This window comes from Corvus kubaryi, unplaced genomic scaffold, assembly GCF_017639235.1.
Source record: "Corvus kubaryi isolate FWS band 111438036 unplaced genomic scaffold, C.kubaryi_AGA036_p1.0 split1-131, whole genome shotgun sequence".
In the NCBI taxonomy this organism is placed as follows: domain Eukaryota; kingdom Metazoa; phylum Chordata; class Aves; order Passeriformes; family Corvidae; genus Corvus; species Corvus kubaryi.
This window is the reverse complement of record NW_024582073.1, coordinates 30147936-30164402: the sequence shown is the minus strand read 5'-3', so window position 1 is coordinate 30164402 and position 16467 is coordinate 30147936. Positions and strand designations below refer to the sequence as shown.

Below are 16467 nucleotides of genomic sequence, written 5' to 3'. Positions count from 1 at the left end.
CCAGCTGAGGGGTGAGGGCTGGGCTGTGCCTCTCTCAGCCCTTGTGTCACATCCGAGTGTCCCTGCCCAGAGTCTCAGTCCCAGATCCTGCCGGGCTGTGCTCCCACAGGAGTCGAGGCAGCCCCTCTCTGCTGTGTGACCTCAGTTCTTGTGGGTCACAGCTGCGTGGACCCCAATGCCCAAGGGTCACAGATGCAGGATGGGATTTCTGCTCGATAACATTCGCCCTGGATCTGGTGCGGGGGCACCAGCTCTTCACCACATCCTGGCTCCAGAGTTACCCCCATGACGCGGTGCCATGGGGCTGCTGCTGGTGGGTGGTGTGGGGCCAGGGCTGTGTGGATGAGGCGGTGCAGGGGCCAGGGGATGCTCCCACACTGTGCCGGAGCGTGGTGACCAGCCCCGCAGCATGAACTGTGCCACCTGCTCCTTCCAGGCTTCTCATCCCAAGCCAGAGACGTGCCAGCAGCCAGTGGGAAATAGAACTTACAACTTTATAGAGGAAATAAAATTACAACCGAGAGATGGGGGTAGGAGCCATCCCTGGGCAGCGCTTGTGGGCAGAGACACCTGCACCATCCCCAGGGGACCAGGGGCTCCCAGGGCCTGTGTGGGTGGTGGGTCCTGGGGCCAGCTGAGGGGATGAGCTGTGGGGCGAGGAACTAGGGCTGAAGGGGGAAGTGGGAGATGGGGTGCAGCTGGGATGGGAGGGATGGAGCGGTGGGGGGTGCAGGACCTCCCGGACCGTACCCGTGTGCCGCAGCCCAGGGGATGTGGGCACGGTCTTCTGGCCAGTGGTTGGGATGGCAGCCCCAGGCTGGGAGGTGCAGGTGTCGGTGCCTCCAGCACCAGCCCCCCCGAGGTGGGGAAGGGCAGCCGGTGGTGAGTCCTGGGCAGTCCCCGGCAGGACACAATGGCAGCAGCGCTGGACATAAGGCCTCCCCGCCGGTCCCCCCGTGGCTTCCTCTCACCCGTACAGGGTGAGGGAGGGAGATGCCTGTCTCCCCGGGGCCAGGGCCCTATGAAATCTGGTTGTTGAGCTGACCTGGGTACTGCTCAAACCGCTTGTTGGCCTCCTCGCTGAGTGCATCTCCTGCGGACAGAGGGCAGGGGCTGTTGGCTCCCGTGCTGTGCATCCCCTGCCCTGCCAGCACCTCCCACCACAGCTGCCCCCAGGACCCCAGCACCCCACACCAGCCCATCCTCACTCATCCCCACGGCTTCCTGCAGCTCTGTCACTTACCGATGTGGCAGCTGTGCACCCAGATGCGGTGCCCGTCGTACTTGCAGTTGCATTTCATGGCATTGTTGGTGAAGTCACTTTCTGCCACCTCGAAGTTGGGGTTGATCACGACCTGTGAGGCACTGACAGTGAGGCCTGCAGCCCTTCCCCAGCCCCACAGGATGTGTCTCCCCAGCTGTGCTAGAGGGCTCCAAGGAGCCAGTGGCTGGCTCTTTGGTGCAGTGGCCTTGTCCCTGTGCACCACGTGCCCATGGGCAGTGCAGAGCTGGAAAACCCATGTGGCAGCATGTCTGAGCAGCCCTGCATGTCTGCAGGCATGAGGACAGTCACTGTCCCATGCCAGCACACCCACCAGCCCCACCAAGCTCCAGTGGGAAAGAGGGATGCATGGCTGGGGTGTATGGAGAGCTGGGGTGCAGGGACAGAGGGTGGGGGCAGCAGGAGGGGCTGGGGAGGGTCAGGTGCAGCACCTGCAGGATGTAGTTGCCTGGCTTGACGTCAGTGATGTCGATCCACTGGCAGTCGATGTCGTGCCGGTAGAGGTCCCAGCAGCCCACAGTGATGCCCTGCTCCCCAAAGTTGGCACACTCGTACCTCTTGGCCACGTCTGCAGGCAGGAGGAGACGCAGCTCGTCCCAGCCTGGCCCCATGATAGGGACACGGGCAGGGCCGGTACTGCGGGGCCCCGCATCGCCCACCTTCCTCGCACTCAGTGTCCTCCAGGCAGAAGCTGGCCTTGTGTCCCTCAGCCACCTTGGTGCCGTTGGGGGTCAGGATGTCATAGTGGGTGAAGATGTCCATGCTGTGGTAGTGCCTGTGGGAGGGAGCCAGCACCAGCTGCAGACTGCCTTGCCCTGCATCAGCCCCCTGCCACCTGCCCGGCCCCTTGCCACCAGGAATGTCTCTGCAGCCCCTGCTCTGAGGCCGTGGCACTGTGAGGTTGGGCAGAGCCCTGGGAGGGGACAAAACTGTCCCCAGTCACATGGCCCAGGCAAGCAGAGGGCTTGCAGCCCCATCCGTGCCCTCCTGGAAACCCCAGCTCCAACACTGCTCATCCCTAAGACAAACCAGGCAAAGTCAGAGCCTCGGCAGCAGATTCTGCCTCACCCAGTGTCACCCTCACCCGGCGTCACCTTCATCAATGTCTTGGGGTGACTTTATCCAGTGTCATGCTCACTCAGTGTCATACTTGCACAGTGTCACCCTCTTTCAACGTCACCCCTGCCCAGCACCCTCCTCACCCAGTGTCACCCTCACCCAGCCCAATGCAGCACCATCACCCTCTTCCCACTCTGACCCCCAGCCCCATCTGTCCCTTGCCCACATGCCTGTCCCTGTTTGTGCCACACACGCACCGGTGGCACTCGTGCCAGACCCAGGAGTGGCGGCCGGCCTTGGGGCGGAAGTCGGCGCGGCCACGGTTGTGGATCTGGGAGGAGAAGCGGAGCAGGCGGCGGTGTCCGTAGGGCCAGTTGGCCAGGCGGGCCGAGCTGGCCAGGCAGTTCTCCTCGGCGGCACAGTACAGCATGTGCAGCGGCCGGTCCTCGATGTACGCTGTCTCCTGCACCAGCGGCGCATGCAGCAGCAGGTCGGATGCAGCTGGGGACAGGCAACTGCTCAGGGACAGGCCCTTTGCTTGGCAGGGATGGGGCGAGTGGAGGGGACGGGGCAGCGCCCAGCAGGGGGGACATGTGCCCTCTCATTGGCTGGGCATTGGCTGACCCTGCGGCCTCTCCATCTGCAAACCCCACTGACCACAGCCCCTGGCCGCACAGCACTGTTGTCTGCACACCCCACCACCCACAGGCCCCACTGCCCAGAACCCACTGCCCACGGACACCACCAGTTGCAGAGCCCATGCCTGCAGACCCCACTGCCCACAGACCCCCTCCCTGCAGAACCCCCACCCACAGGCAGCCCCCCTGCAGCCCCTGTTGCCCGCAGCCCCTGTGGCCACTCACTCTCGGAGCAGATGACGCCCGCAGCAAAGCGGGTGCCCGTGTTCCTGCAGCTCACGCTGGCGCCGTGGTGCTGGCAGTGGCTCAGGGACATCTCGTGGCCAGTGCACTTCACGCCACTCATGACCATCTCTGTCACGTTGCTGGCGTCCCAGTACCACGTCTCCTGGGGAGGGGGCGAGGCAGGCTGGGTGGCAGGGCTGGTGGCTGGATTGCCCTGGTTCACTCATGCCCAGGCTGCAGCCAGCCCCCCACCACAGCTGCCCATGCCCTTGGCTGCCCACAAAGGTCCTGTCCTATGACATGGAGTGGCCATGTCCCTCTGTACCCATCTGTCCCCATGCAGCCCCATGGTCATTTGGGAAGCGCCGGCCGGTGCCTGTGCTTGCCAGAGCGTCACCGGGGCCCTCCCCGCTGGCACCTACCGTCACGGCATGCAGGGAGTAGCCCAGGCCGAGCTGACGACAGGCCACCATGGCCTCCTTGGTGGTCCAGCCATCGCTGCAGACCGTGCCCCACTTACTGCCTCGCTTCACCTCCACGCGGCCCTCAAACTCCGTCCTCCCGCCGGCCAGGCGGATCTGCGGGGAAGCCCTGGGGCTGTGAGCGGGCACCCCACGCTGTGCCACCTTCTGCCCCATCCCCAACCCTATCCGTCCCTGTCCCCAGCCCCGTGAGCAGTGGTGGTGGCTGCTGCTGCCCTGGCCAAGCTGGTGCTGGCACCTACTTGTAAGCCGTGGTTAGCGAATCCCAGACCCAGCTGGCGACAGGCCACCATCGCCTCGAGCGTACCCCAGCCTTCGCCGCAGACCAGACCCCAGCGGGGCTGGTCCCCGTCGCCAGCCCCCACCGCCACCTCGACCCGCCCCTCGAAGCGGCTCCGGCCCCCGCTCAGCCGAATCTGCGGAAAAAGGCAGTGGCAGCATCATCACCATCACAGGTGATGCTCCCCCTGGACCACAGGACTGTCCCCAGCCCCCGTCCCGGCACAGCCAGGGCTGTGCTGCGGTGCCTGCACAGGGGGAAGGGGAAGCCAGGAACTGAGCAGAGCCAAGCACAACTTTAGTCAGCAGGGAACTTGCCAAAACTGGTGGATTTGGGGACAAGAATTTGCTTGTGAGTTTGGGAATTGCCTCACCAGCACAGGGAAAACAGTTCATTTTGAAATGGCGTCATTTCAGAAATGACAGGTGTGAGAGAGTTAAAAGATCATTAAAAAAGCTCAAAGCGGATGAAACACTGGGCCAGGGCAAACAGGAATAAGCTGCTCCGTTTGCTTGTTTCATCACCGGTAAAAAAATCTCTCTTGGTTGGCCCACAGTGATTTTTTTTCTGGTGTTTCTGATGGGGAGCGGGCACAGGCAGGAAAAGCAGCAGGGAGCAGCTGCCCCACACCTCCCCTTACAGAGCATCACCCACAGAGCACCCAGAGCCCCCACAGCCTCCCCTCCACCCCCTCCTCACAGGGACTCCCACCCACAAAAGCCCTGAGCTCCCAGGGCAGCCCTTGCCCCAGAGCAGAGGGTAATATGTGGGGTGCAGAGGAGGAGAGATGAGGGTCCCATGAATCCCATGGGCCTCCCCCAGCACCCCACTCTGAGGCCCCGCTGCTGGGAGCCCCATGGAGCCGGCAGCCCCCCGTGGTGCGCACCAGGTTCTCGTAGCCCATGTAGGGGATGTTGCAGCGAACAGCTGCATCCTCCGTGTGTTTGCAGTCCTCCTGCGTGATGTTCCTGAAGGGGCAGTTCCAGAGCGACTTCTCGGTGCCCCGGCACTGCACCTCATTCAGGTGGATGGGACCCGTCCCTGCCGGGGGACAGCAGGACTCAGGGCCCTGTGACACAGGGATGCCCAGCATCACCCTGTCCCTAAGGCTGCCCTCTCTTCTCAGCAGGCCTGAGGGAGCTGAACACTCCAGCGTTCACAGCTGCTGCCTGGGGCAGTGTGGTCGAGTAGCCATGGTCCCATTGGGATGCTCCACGTGCATCCAGCAGCCCAGTGCCCACGGGACACCCCAGCCCAGCAGAGCCTGGACAAGTGCCTGATCCACAGCCTCAGGAGGGGATGCCTGGCTCCTCTGCCCTGGCAGCCTCACCTTGGCCCATGCGTGCCCCAGTGAGGGCCTCCTTGGCGCTGCCGAAGCCCAGCTCGCGGCACACGACGCTGGCCGACTGCAGGTTCCAGCGGTCATCACAGATTGTGCCCCACTCGCTGCTCTTGAGCACCTCGACACGGCCCTCGCCGACCCTCGCGCCTCCCTTCAGCCGGATCCGGGCCTGTGGGAGCGGGGACAGGCGTGGGACAGTGTGGAATGTCACAACGCAGCGCTGGTCATGACTCCTGGGATGTGCAGGCACAGGACACCGTCCCCACCTCCTGCCTCAGAGCCAGTCACCCAGCAGCCCACACACTCACACAGCCCAGGGCACAGAACCCGGCTGTGGGGCACCACAGGACTTGTCCCCCTCCCTGTGGGGCTCACCTGGCCCTGCTGCTGCTGGCGCTGTTTCTTCTTGTGGGCATTGCCAGTGGCGAAGAGGGGCCCGGGCACGCAGCTGACCACGGCGGGCATGCCGGCCCCGCAGGCGGCAGAGGAGTTGCCCTGGTAGAACTCGAAGGAGCACATGGACAGGTGCACCTCTGTCCCCATGCAGGACACCGAGTGCAGGCGGTAGTTGGGCTGCTGCCGCTCCGTGAAGAGCCTGTGAGGGGAGAGGAGCCCTGAGCCACGGCCAGGGTGGCCAGTGGCAGCGGAGGTGTCACCAGCCACCCTGCCTGTGGCTGCACGCGCTGGCCGTGCCCCTTGCCCTGTCCCTGGGGTGACACACGGTGCCTGCCAGGTGTCCACCCCTCGCCAACTGCCTGTCCCATACCCCCAGCAGCATGGGGACGCACGTGGGGACACGCACAGCTCTGGTGGGACTGCACGAGGCTCCTGTCTCTGGCTCGCCACTGGAGCCATTTACCTCTTCTTGGGCCCTACGTCCTCCCTGCGCTTTTGTTTAGGCTGAGATTTGGAGGCCAGCCTGGAAAACAGAAAACAACCATCACGGAGCCCAGATCCTCAGGCTGTCACCTCTGCCTGCAGCAGTGACACAGAGAGCACAGCCTGCCCTGGCTTCACTGGAGGCTGAACTGGGCACCTTGGCCCCCAGGAAGACTCATGTGCATCCCCTTCGTGTCACACAGGGGTGCAACAGCATCATCTGCCGCCAGCAGTGTGACACAGCCACACTCCTCAGCAATGATGCAGTTTCCTGCATGCATCCCACCAGGAAACTGCTGGATGCAGCCACATCCTGCTCTGCCTTGTCACACAGCAAAAGATCAAACACCGGAGGCCACCATTTGATCAGTCAGGTGGGGGTGAGGTGTGTCCGTGTCCTCATCCAGACACCAGATGCCACCACTGTGCCATGTCCCCAAGGAGCAGGACACCCAGCAAACAGCACCAAGCAAGCAGCACAGGCGAACCTGGGGCGCTCGCCCTGGGGCCATGGGGCATGGTGGGACTCGCTGCAGGCTGGCAAGAACCCACTGCCAGCAAACGGAGCAGCCCTGGCACAGGCTGAGCCGTGAAGGGAAGCTGCCTGAGGCTCAGCACACACAAGGCGTAGGTGCAATCCCAACATCCTCAAATGCTTTGTTTCCCTTGGGGAGGAAGATGCTGAGCAGAGCCAAAACCCCAGAGCCTGCAAGGAGTGAAGAGCAGAGTGGCCCAAAGGAGGGCAGGGGACTGACAGCCCCAGGGACCAGGCAAAACCAAGCTTGGCCACTGTCCTGCAGGTCAGCACAGGTTGCTATCAGCCTGCACAGTGCAGCGAGCCCCAGGACACAGAACGGGGCTGGGATTCAGACAGCCAGAGGGCATCAGTGCCATCTGGTTAAACCATCCCCACTCAGGAAACCGCATCTGGATCCAGCATCTGGATCTGGGTCCCCAGGAAAAGAAGATGTCATTTATGTGGTGCCAGCCCCAGAGAGAGCAGCAGGACGGCGGTGTGGGAGGAGAGGGGGGTGTGGGACTGCTCCAGCCAGGGCTGAGGTGGGAGCTGTGAGGATCCTGGCTCTTCCAGCAGGGAGGGAAGAGCACAAGAGAAAAGAGGCGTGATTGACAACACAACGTTCAGGCTCAGGGTAAGGAAAACCTTTTGCCCGTGAGGGCTGTTCCATACTGGAGCAGAGACCACGGGGCTGCAGAATTGCCATCCTTGGAAGGTTTCAAAAGCCAGCTGGATGAAGTCCTGGGTTAACGCACAGCTGGCTCTGCTCCACACAGGGAGTTGGACCAGGACTCCCCTTTCAGCCTGGATATTGTGCCCACATATGACTGTGGCTGTGCAGCCCCAAATTGATCAGCCCCTACAAAACAGAGTGCGGCTCTCAGGAGCCAGTTCCTGCTCTGGGCAGAGGGACAGGACTGCAGCCTCATGGAGACACAAAATATTTCCCCCAGTGCAGCAGGGGAAGGACCTGCTCACTGCGAAAGGGGCAGTCAGCACCAAACCAGCCAGAAAACAGCACATTGTAGCAAACAGGACCTGCAGGTGAGGGTTGAGGAAACCCAGGGGATGACCCCACCTGAATTCCCATCGCCAGCTGCAGGAGCTGGCAAGGATGACTGCTGGGAACACAGACCTGTGAGTGTCACAATGAAGAGCTCGCAGTGGGTGTAGGGCACATTCAGCACCAGGGAAGGTGGTGGGACAGGGGCAAGGCCCCGTGCTGGGGGCAGAGTATCTATCTTAGCAGCGGGCTCAGGAAAGAGGTGCCATGGCACAGCCCAGAGAGGATGGGCTCTGGCTCACTGTATCCACCAACAAATCCAGCAGCAGGATTCAGCAGATGGAGGGAAAAGGCAGCCAGACCATCCCCTGGGTCTGGCAGAAAGGCAGCAAGAGTGAGTGGGCAGAGGATGCAAGAGACCCCACGCAGATGTGGCACTCAGGGCAGGACCTGCCATGCTGTGCCCATCAGCACTGCTGAGCATGGGCTCTGGTGCCCATGCCAGCCCATCCTGCAGGGAATGGAGGGGTGCACAGCCTTTCCAGTGTCCCCACCGCTGCTTTCTGAAGAAAGCAGCCCATTTCCACAGCCCTCCCTCCCCATCCACCAGGAGAGACGGCTCTGCTCCGAGGCCTCCTGCTCCCCTCCCAGGGTGCCAGGACTCCTGCCTGGTGTGCAGGACAAGGCTGGAGCATGACTGGCCTGGGAGAGAGATCATCTCTTGTGGGGAATGGGGGACCCCAGCATGCACAGGCAGGTCCCCTGGGGTGGGGTTTGTCCTACTGGGCCAGCGCAGCCCAGGCCCTCAGTCTGCTCCATCCGGATCCGTTTGTGGCAGGATCCATTCTGACGGCAGAGACTGGCGGGGCCGGACAGCCCAGCTCTGCCACAGCTCAGCAGATGGGGCGCCCTGGCCCCTTACCTGCTGCCTGGCCTCGGGCTGCGGCCCTTCATCCTGGCTGCTCGCTTCGGCCGCCTGCGGAGCAACACCGGAGCTGCCTGCTCAGGGCACACACAATGCCAGGCATGGCCTGACCGAGCCCCTTGCTCAAGCCATGGTGTGGCTGGAGCATCCCCTGATGGCTGCAAACCTCCCTTGGGATGGGGAGCCAGAGGGAAATGACATTGCACCACTGCCAGGGAGCAAAAGCGCTTGCCTTGGAGTGGCCTTTGCTGTAGTGTGTGTGGTAGGGGGATAGGCCCCCCAACCACCCCACAGCCCCTCAGCTTGGTTACTGAGTGTCCAGATAGCCAGCTGGGGCTCGGACTGGCGAGCAGTAGGGTGGGAGGGATTTTAGGAGCCACACCACCCAACAGCACAGCCTCTGCTGTCCCCCCAGCACTATCTCATGCCCCTGGCACCACCCCCAGCCCCGTGCCCCTGGCTCTGCTCTGACACCCCACCCCTGTGGGCTACTTGCTGGCCTCACTCACTTGTAGAAGTTCCTGTTGACCTTCTTCTCCGCCGGGAAGCCCATCATGCCGCAGATGACGCGGCTGTTGTGGCTGTCCCAGCCCTGGTCGCAGATCTGTGCCCAGCCGTCCTTGTAGCGCACCTCCACGATGCCCTCTGTCACCGGCAGCTGCCGCCGCCCTCCGGACACCACCGGCCGCAGCCGGACCTCCTCCACATGGCTCTGCTCGGTCTGCAGGGATCAGGTCAGCCCCAGCTCACATCACATCCCATCACCCCTTCTCCTGCCAGCCCACCCCCAGGGAATCTCCAAGGATGCCGGAGAGGGGTCCCTAGTCACAGGCAGGGCACAGGAACAGCCAGTCCTGCATCCTTGCTGGCCACATTTGGTGGCCCTGGGCAGCCAAGGACCAAATCCCATCCAGTGTACCCAGTGCCCCTTGTCCCCTTTAGTCCCCAGGTGCAGCTCTGGGGAGCACAGCCAGGAAAGCCACTACTGCTTTCCTGCACCCCCAGGGAGAATTCCCACACTGCCCCACACCCAGGGTGCTCTGTGGGATCCTGGACATCACCAGCTGCCCATGCTGGCCAGCAGCTTCCTCACCTCGATGACGTTGGAGTCCTTGAAGCCTGGAATGCGTTCATCCTTGCAGACGACTCCCGCATCTTCCTCATGGCTGCAGTCGCTGTTCCCCCAGCCCCGGTGTTTGCAGTCCCCGATGCTCCTCTCGCTTCCGGCACAGTTCACATTGTCCAGCCAGATCCGCCCTGCCAGACACAGCCGGGGGTGAGGGGGAGCCAAGCATCCCTTGGGAACAGGGAAGGCGCCCACGGAGCATGGCCAGGGACCACACAGGTTGCAGCAGGAGCTGTAGCACAAAGCTGAGGCCAGTGAAATGCCAAGAGTAAAGCCCTGGGTGGTCTCCACCTCCCCAAGGGGCTGCTCTGACAGACAGGAAGCTCCCACATGTGCCCACATGTGCACACACTCACTGCCAGACACTCTGCAAACACAGAACCTGCCCCTTGCAAACCTATCAGGGCACCCACCCCAGTCCCGGCAGTGCGGGGGACTGTGCCAGGGGGATGCTGTGCCTACCACCCCTCTCTTACCAACTCCTTTGCCGTACTTGGCGCTGTGGGCCCAGCCGGTGGCAGCCACGAAGCCGAGGTGCCGGCACAGCACGTGCGCGTTGCCCAGCGTGAAGTCGTCGTCGCAGATGGTGCCCCACTCATCGTTGTAGAAGACCTCGACGCGGCCCTCGTTGTGCTTGCGGGGGTAACCGGCCAGGCGGAACCTCAGCTGGGGCCCAGGGGCCTGCGTGGGGCCCGGGGGAGTGGGCTGGGCACTGCCCACCCACAGCCATGCGCTGCCCAGCAGCACCAGCAGCTCCGGCCATGCCCACGTGCCGCAGCCTCCCATGGCAGCGTGGCTCTGCAGGGGCAGACAGGGTCAGGGCATGCAGGACTGGAACACCAGCCCCCCCATCCAGCCTCCCTGCCCAGCCCTGTGCTGGTTAAACCCCCTGCCCAGCACCAGCACAGCCACGTGCCCTGTCCTGGCCAGAGCCGGCCCAATTTTCCCCACACGCAGCCCCTGCACCAGCCCTGCCCCCTAGGGTCTGTCAGGGACCTGCCCAGAGTGCCCCTGCTCCCAGTCCCCCTCTACCAACAGCCCCTACTGAGCCCCCACTGCGCTGCCCGGTCCCATCTGAAGGGCAGTGAGGGCAGACGGGCACAGGGGTGTGCGTCACCCCCAGAGAGCTGAAGGGAAGGAGGGGGATCTGCTGCCAGAGCCGAGGGAGCTGGAACAGGCTCAGGGCACAGGGAAAGCCCTGCTGGACTGGCCAGGAGCTCGATCCAGCAGGAGCAGGGAATGGCTGCTGGCTGAGGGGATTCCAGCCCACGCTCCTGCCCTCTGTGAGGAGCGAGGCAGCCAGAGCATTCACATTCCTCTGTGCTGCGTTCCTCCATTCCTCCGACGATATTTGTGGCTCCCTGAATACCTGAGGGAGATGTGGTATTCCTGCACCAGTCCCATGGCAAACAATAGTGAAAACCCTTCTCTGTGAGCCGCCCTCCCTTCTCAGTGTGCTATTCCCATGGATCCTGGAGCTCAGGAGCAGCATTTCTGCTTGGTGTTGACAAGTTCTGACTGATGCTCACGCATGAGCACCAGCATGGCCACCTGCCCACCTCCCTGTCCACTGCAGCCTCATGCCACTGTCCCTGCTGGTCTCTTCCAAGGTGGGAAAACAGACCCCAAAACCCCTACAGGATAGCCCCACAGCAAGACATCTCTGTGCTCCACATCCACCCTGAGCACAGATCCTGCCCGCTGCACTCACACAGACCGTGCTCGCCATCAGGAAACATTAAAAAGAACAAGGTCTGGCTTTCCCGGGGTGATTTAAAATTCCCAAGTTTAGCTGCAGCGTCACAGAGGAAGGGAAACAAATTTAAACCCCATGCAGAGCTGGGGGTTGCACAGCTGCTCCACCTCCCCACCAGCCTCCAGGGCAGGGTTTTCACAGAGGAATCAGCCCCATCCCTGCTTGGTTCACTTTTCCAGAGGGTGAGGACCTGGTCCACACTCCAGCCTCTGGGAATGTCTCCTGGGCCAAGATAAGGATGAACCAGGATGGTGCCCAATGCCAGCCCTTTTTCCACACCCATCACACCAACAGAAGCCCCACAGGGCCCAGCCCTGCTGCCTGCCGGCCCCTTTGGGCACACATCACATCGGAGGTGCCACCAGGAGCAGCGAGAGCCTCGGGATGAGCCTGGTGCCTGCAGAGATGCTCAGCAAGGGAGTGAGGAGTAACAAAGACCAGCACTGCTGGTCCAGTTCTACACCAGACACAGTGGTGGGAATGACTGGACATGGCACTCAGTGCTCTGGTCTGGTTGACAAGGTGGGGATTGGTCACAGGCTGGATTTGATGACCCTGGAGGTCTTTTCCAACCCTATAATTCTATGAAGCACATCGAATCCCTCGGGGCAATCATGTCAGTGTGGGTCTGGCTCTCTCCTCTGTCACAACTGGGACACAGGGGACGCCACAGAGCTCGTGGGGATATAGCCCAGGCAGCCTGGAGCCCTGGGGGTGGTGGGAGCCAGCTCTGGGCTCCCGGTGCCTCAGCTGCCTGCTCTGGCACTGTGAGAACAGCAGAGCCCAGCAGGATGCATGTTTGTGGGCAGGCAGCAGAGAAACGCTCTGCTGAACCTTTTACCCAGCCAGCAGGAAGGGAAGGCGGGTGCATGGGCCACCCCAGCCCTGCCAGCGGCTAGGAAAGGGGACCAAGTCTCTGGGCTTGGGATGGGAATGCTCCATCCTCACCTCCACACCGCCTGGGAAGCAGCGAAGGGATGAGTTTGCCATCTCACAGCAGTAACAAAACTTCTTATTCGACATCGCCCTGCCCAGAGGAAGGGCTGTAAACCCTCAGAGCTGTCCTGACACACAAATGTGAACCCTCTCAGTGCTAACTGTAACACACCTTGGAGTGTGTTTCCTTAGGGAAAGCTGGAGTGCACAAGGACTGGAGCTTCCCCAGCACTCCTGAGTGAGCAGGATGCTCTGCTGTGGAACTGGGCAGTTTCGCAACGGGGTCAGTACAACCCTGAAGGACATTGGCACAATTAATGCCAATCTCCACGGTCCGGCAGAAATAGCCCGCGTCAGGAAGCGGGAATGGCCTTTTATGAGATCACAGGTCCTGTTAATTGGAGTAACTGTGTTGATATAACAGGTTGAGACTGGAAGGCATTCGATTCATCTTGCACCACCTTTTAATGAATAATTAGCACTCAACAAAATCAGTGCACTTTCTGCTAAGTGGATTAAAACCGGTCACCTGCTGGAACTAAAATGTGGTTACATGGGGAAGTCACCACTCCGTGGGCTTTCTGGTGAGGATCACATGCTTTTCAAAGCAAAACTGTGCCAGGAGGAGGAGAAAAGTACCCTCCTAGTACAGACTGAAGAGACAGAAATGGGGGGAAACAGAGATGGGAATAGGGACAGCCTGGTAAAGCAGCGTCGTGCAGCCTATATCCTTGACTACAAGGAAAATTTAAACCTGTGCATTGAGGAACAAAACACATAGGACCAGAGACCAGAACATGGCACCTGAGAAAGTGCTTGGGCTTTGTGCAGCAAATCATCAATTCCCCTGCAAGCCTCAGCAGCGTGACCTCCAGGCTCTGTAATCCTTGCTCCCAGGTCCTGGTTCAGCTCCGCTCCAGCATCCCTCATCCCCACTGCGCTTCCTCTGCCCTGCCACCTCAGCTCTGCCACTCACCTCAGAGTTTCCCAGTGACATTCCCTGCTGAGCTCTGTGGGGCCAAAGCCCTTCCCCAGGCCAGCTGCCATGTGAGCTCCCTGCAGCACAGCACGGCTCCTTCCCCGTTCCTGTACCACCTCCCTCTCCGAACACGCTCCGTGTCCGTGTCCCAGGCAGTCAGGCTAACAGGGCTCTCATTGTCCACATCACTTTTTCCGTTCTCTGAGGCACAAGCCGTGCGTTTGCTCCTCTCCTGCTGCCCGACTGCTTGCTCCACTGGCAGGCTTTGCTTTGCTCCGCTCCAGCCCTGCCTGCTGCTCTGGATGGGGAGCCCACCCCAGCATCCTGACCGTCCTGCTGTCAGCTCCAGCCAGGGACAGTCTCCTCTTGGACCAGGGCTTGTGCCACTCTGGATGTGCTGCCCTGGCACAAGGGCACAGAGGTTCAGCAGAACTCCACTGCAAGGGTAAAGGGCTCTGGAGGACGGGCTGGCTGGAGCGAGCGCTGGGCGTGGGAGTCGGGAAGCAGCCCAGGTTCTTGCCACTGCCCAGGAAACCTCAGGAATGTCCCAGCCGGGTGTGCACGGGGCCCTGAGCCACATCCCAGCCCTCAGTGCAGCTGGCGCTGGTGGTGGGGTGTCCGAGAGTCCTGCGGAGCCAAAATCTTGGGGCTCTCTCCAGTCCTCAGCCTCAGTCCTGCGCTGCTGGGGTTGGCATGGGTGAAAGGACCCTTCAGGACAGGGGACAGCCCCACATGGCACTGCTCAAACTGCTCTCATGCCAGCCCACTGGCTCTGCTTGTCCCAGTGGGTGATGGGGGATGCTGAGTCCCCCTGGACAGAGTCACCCTGACAGGGCCTGCAGCCCTGATGGCCAGGCACTGTCCCCACCATTGTTCTGCTCTCCCAAGTGTCTTGCACGCGGCCTGCCCCTCCCAGAGCTCCTCGGCTGTGCTGATGGGGGTGCCTGGGGCTCAGGACTGTTCAAATCAGGTGTGTCCTTCAGCACTCACTGGGCACACAGCGGGACCTCAGTCTGCCCCACCAAAATCCTGGTGAACATCCAACAGACCTCGGGAAGGGGCAGCTCCTGGTGAAGCAGGTCCTCGGGTGAGTCCGTGTATTTGATCAGCACAGGGCATCCCTGCAGCACAGGGATGACATCCCAAACCACGGCAGCAGGAAAGGGCCAGGCCACGGAGGCCTTACAGGGACATGCTCACTCAGCAGCAGCCTTGGACACACCCACGGGGACATGGAGCATCCCAGGCACTGACAACTGGGAGGACTTGGAGAAGAGCAGCACAAGAGACCGAGGACCTGGGAAACCCGCCAGCACAAGGGAGAGGAAGCTCGCTCTGTTTATCCTTCCTTGGGAAGGTTACGGGGTGACACAGTCACTCTCTGTTGATGTCCCATGCTAGGACATCCCTGAGACCATGGGGTCACATCCCCAGCAGTCGGGGCAGGAGAAGGTCTGGTGAGTCCCATGGCTTCAGGGCTCCATCCCTCCCCTTCTCCCCAGGGCCCCATCACACGCAGCCCAGCGCTGGCCCTTTCGCAATCCGGCTGCCTGGATGGGCCTGCTCCGCTTTTCCCACTTCCCGGCAGCCCTGGAGTGTCAGTAGTGCATGTGCACGAAGCAGGGGAGCCCTGATACCCCCACCCTGCTCAGGAGGGGACCTGCCATGGGTCAGAGCTCCGGGGTAAGCAAGGTCTGGAAGGGCACAGGGTTCCACAAACTGGTCCCAGAAGCACCAGGAAGCAGCCCAGGGTCACATGGGAATCTGGATTCCCTGGCAGGCTTACTGTCACTCCCAAAACCACAACCTCCTGTGGCTGGGATCTCGCTGCCCCTCGCTGTGCCTACCCCTGCCACCCTCTGTGTGACCCCATTCCATGCAGGGACAGGGACCCTGCTGCGGAAAGGACACTCCGGATCTCGGGGTGTCAGCGGGGCAGAGCTTTGTGTGGGGCTGGGGCTGCACTTCCCTTCCCTGACAGCTCCGGGTCCAGCCCCTTTGGGCTACCTGATATCCCCATATCCTGCTGTCACCCCCTAAGCCAGGGCAGGTTACAGCACAGCTCCTACCCCCACCCAGCCTCCCCAGGACACGGCAGGGCCCTCGGGTCTGCCCACTCTGCTCTGAGCTGCCCCGGGCTCGGGAGAGGCAGCCCTGGGAGGAACCAGCTGCCGGCAGGAGGGAAAGACCTCGGAGGAATGCGCAAACATCAGCCATCACCACGGGCTGAGGGGCGGGCAGCGGGGCTGGGGGGCTGCTGGTAGGGCTGGGGTCCCAGGCATCCCGGAGCAGGGAACCAGCCTTCCTGGACCTGCTGGAGACGGGACCGGCTCAGCTGCGGGCTCCTCTGAGAGCAGCTGGGAAGGCGAACAGCCAGCAGCGAAGAATCATCCCTTCCATCACCGCCAGCCCTCCCGCCCCACATCCCTCCATCCATCCTCTCTTCCATGAGCTACAGCAAGTCCGGTCTTCATGGAAATCCTGACTCTCCACCGGACTTTGTAACCCGCAGCTCGGCCCGCAGCCCACACGCTTTGGGGTGCGGTACAGCCCCGAGGCGGCACTCACAACCCCGCCGGGTCCGCCGGGCTCCCCTTCCCGCGGGACACCCGCGCTGCCCGCCCCGGTCACGCTGCCCGCGGGGCACGGACACGGCCCACGGCACCTCCCGCACCAAGGTACACGCAGCGCCCACGGGCACGGCACGGACACGCTCCCACCACCGGGGTTTTGGGGCGGCATCGCCGCACCCACCCCGCACCCGCGACACCCCCGAGGCGCCCCGGCCCCGCAAGGCGCAGCCCCCGCCGCTCCCGGGACAGCCGCTCCCGGGCCCCGCGCGGTATCTCTGGGGTGCCGGCTGGCCGTGCCGAGCCGTGCCGAACCGAGCCGAGCCGTACTGAGCAGAAACGTGTGCCAAACCGAGCCGAACCGAGCCGTACCAAGCTGTGCAGTGCCGAACCGAGCCGTGCCGAGCCGTGCAGTGCCGTATCGTATCCTGCAGTGCCGAGCCGAGCAATTTCGGTCCGTGCCGCCGC

General features: G+C 62.4%; 1 protein-coding gene across 3 annotated transcripts; it reads right to left on the bottom strand.

Moving 5' to 3' along the window:
• Positions 1-473: 473 nt before the first annotated feature.
• Positions 474-16461, bottom strand: LOXL3 (lysyl oxidase like 3). Of its 3 annotated transcripts, none has more exons than XM_042053146.1 (15): positions 16372-16461; positions 10235-10556; positions 9726-9889; positions 9142-9353; positions 6168-6227; positions 5684-5903; positions 5297-5477; positions 4853-5007; positions 3929-4102; positions 3205-3367; positions 2599-2842; positions 1942-2057; positions 1714-1850; positions 1244-1355; positions 474-1093 (listed from the first exon to the last, which is right to left on the bottom strand). In XM_042053146.1, exons 2-15 carry the CDS (start codon positions 10542-10544, stop codon positions 1020-1022), a joined length of 2322 nt encoding a protein of 773 aa, XP_041909080.1. In that variant the 5' UTR covers positions 10545-10556; positions 16372-16461; the 3' UTR covers positions 474-1019. The 3 variants fall into 3 exon arrangements, with proteins under 3 accessions (XP_041909080.1, XP_041909081.1, XP_041909082.1); XM_042053147.1 differs by lacking the exon at positions 3929-4102 and adding an exon at positions 3627-3782; XM_042053148.1 differs by lacking the exon at positions 6168-6227.
• Positions 16462-16467: the final 6 nt, after the last annotated feature.

Bases quoted from the DNA above. Each gene is read 5' to 3' on its own strand.
- LOXL3 (XM_042053146.1), bottom strand. From the start codon at position 10,544: ATGGGAGGCTGCGGCACGTGGGCATGGCCGGAGCTGCTGGTGCTGCTG. The intron at 4,103-4,852 runs GTGCGCACCACG...CTTTTTCCGCAG, and splicing joins ACATGGGCTACGAGAACCTG to ATTCGGCTGAGCGGGGGCCG. The intron at 1,356-1,713 runs GTGCTGCACCTG...AGTGCCTCACAG, and splicing joins CAGGCAACTACATCCTGCAG to GTCGTGATCAACCCCAACTT.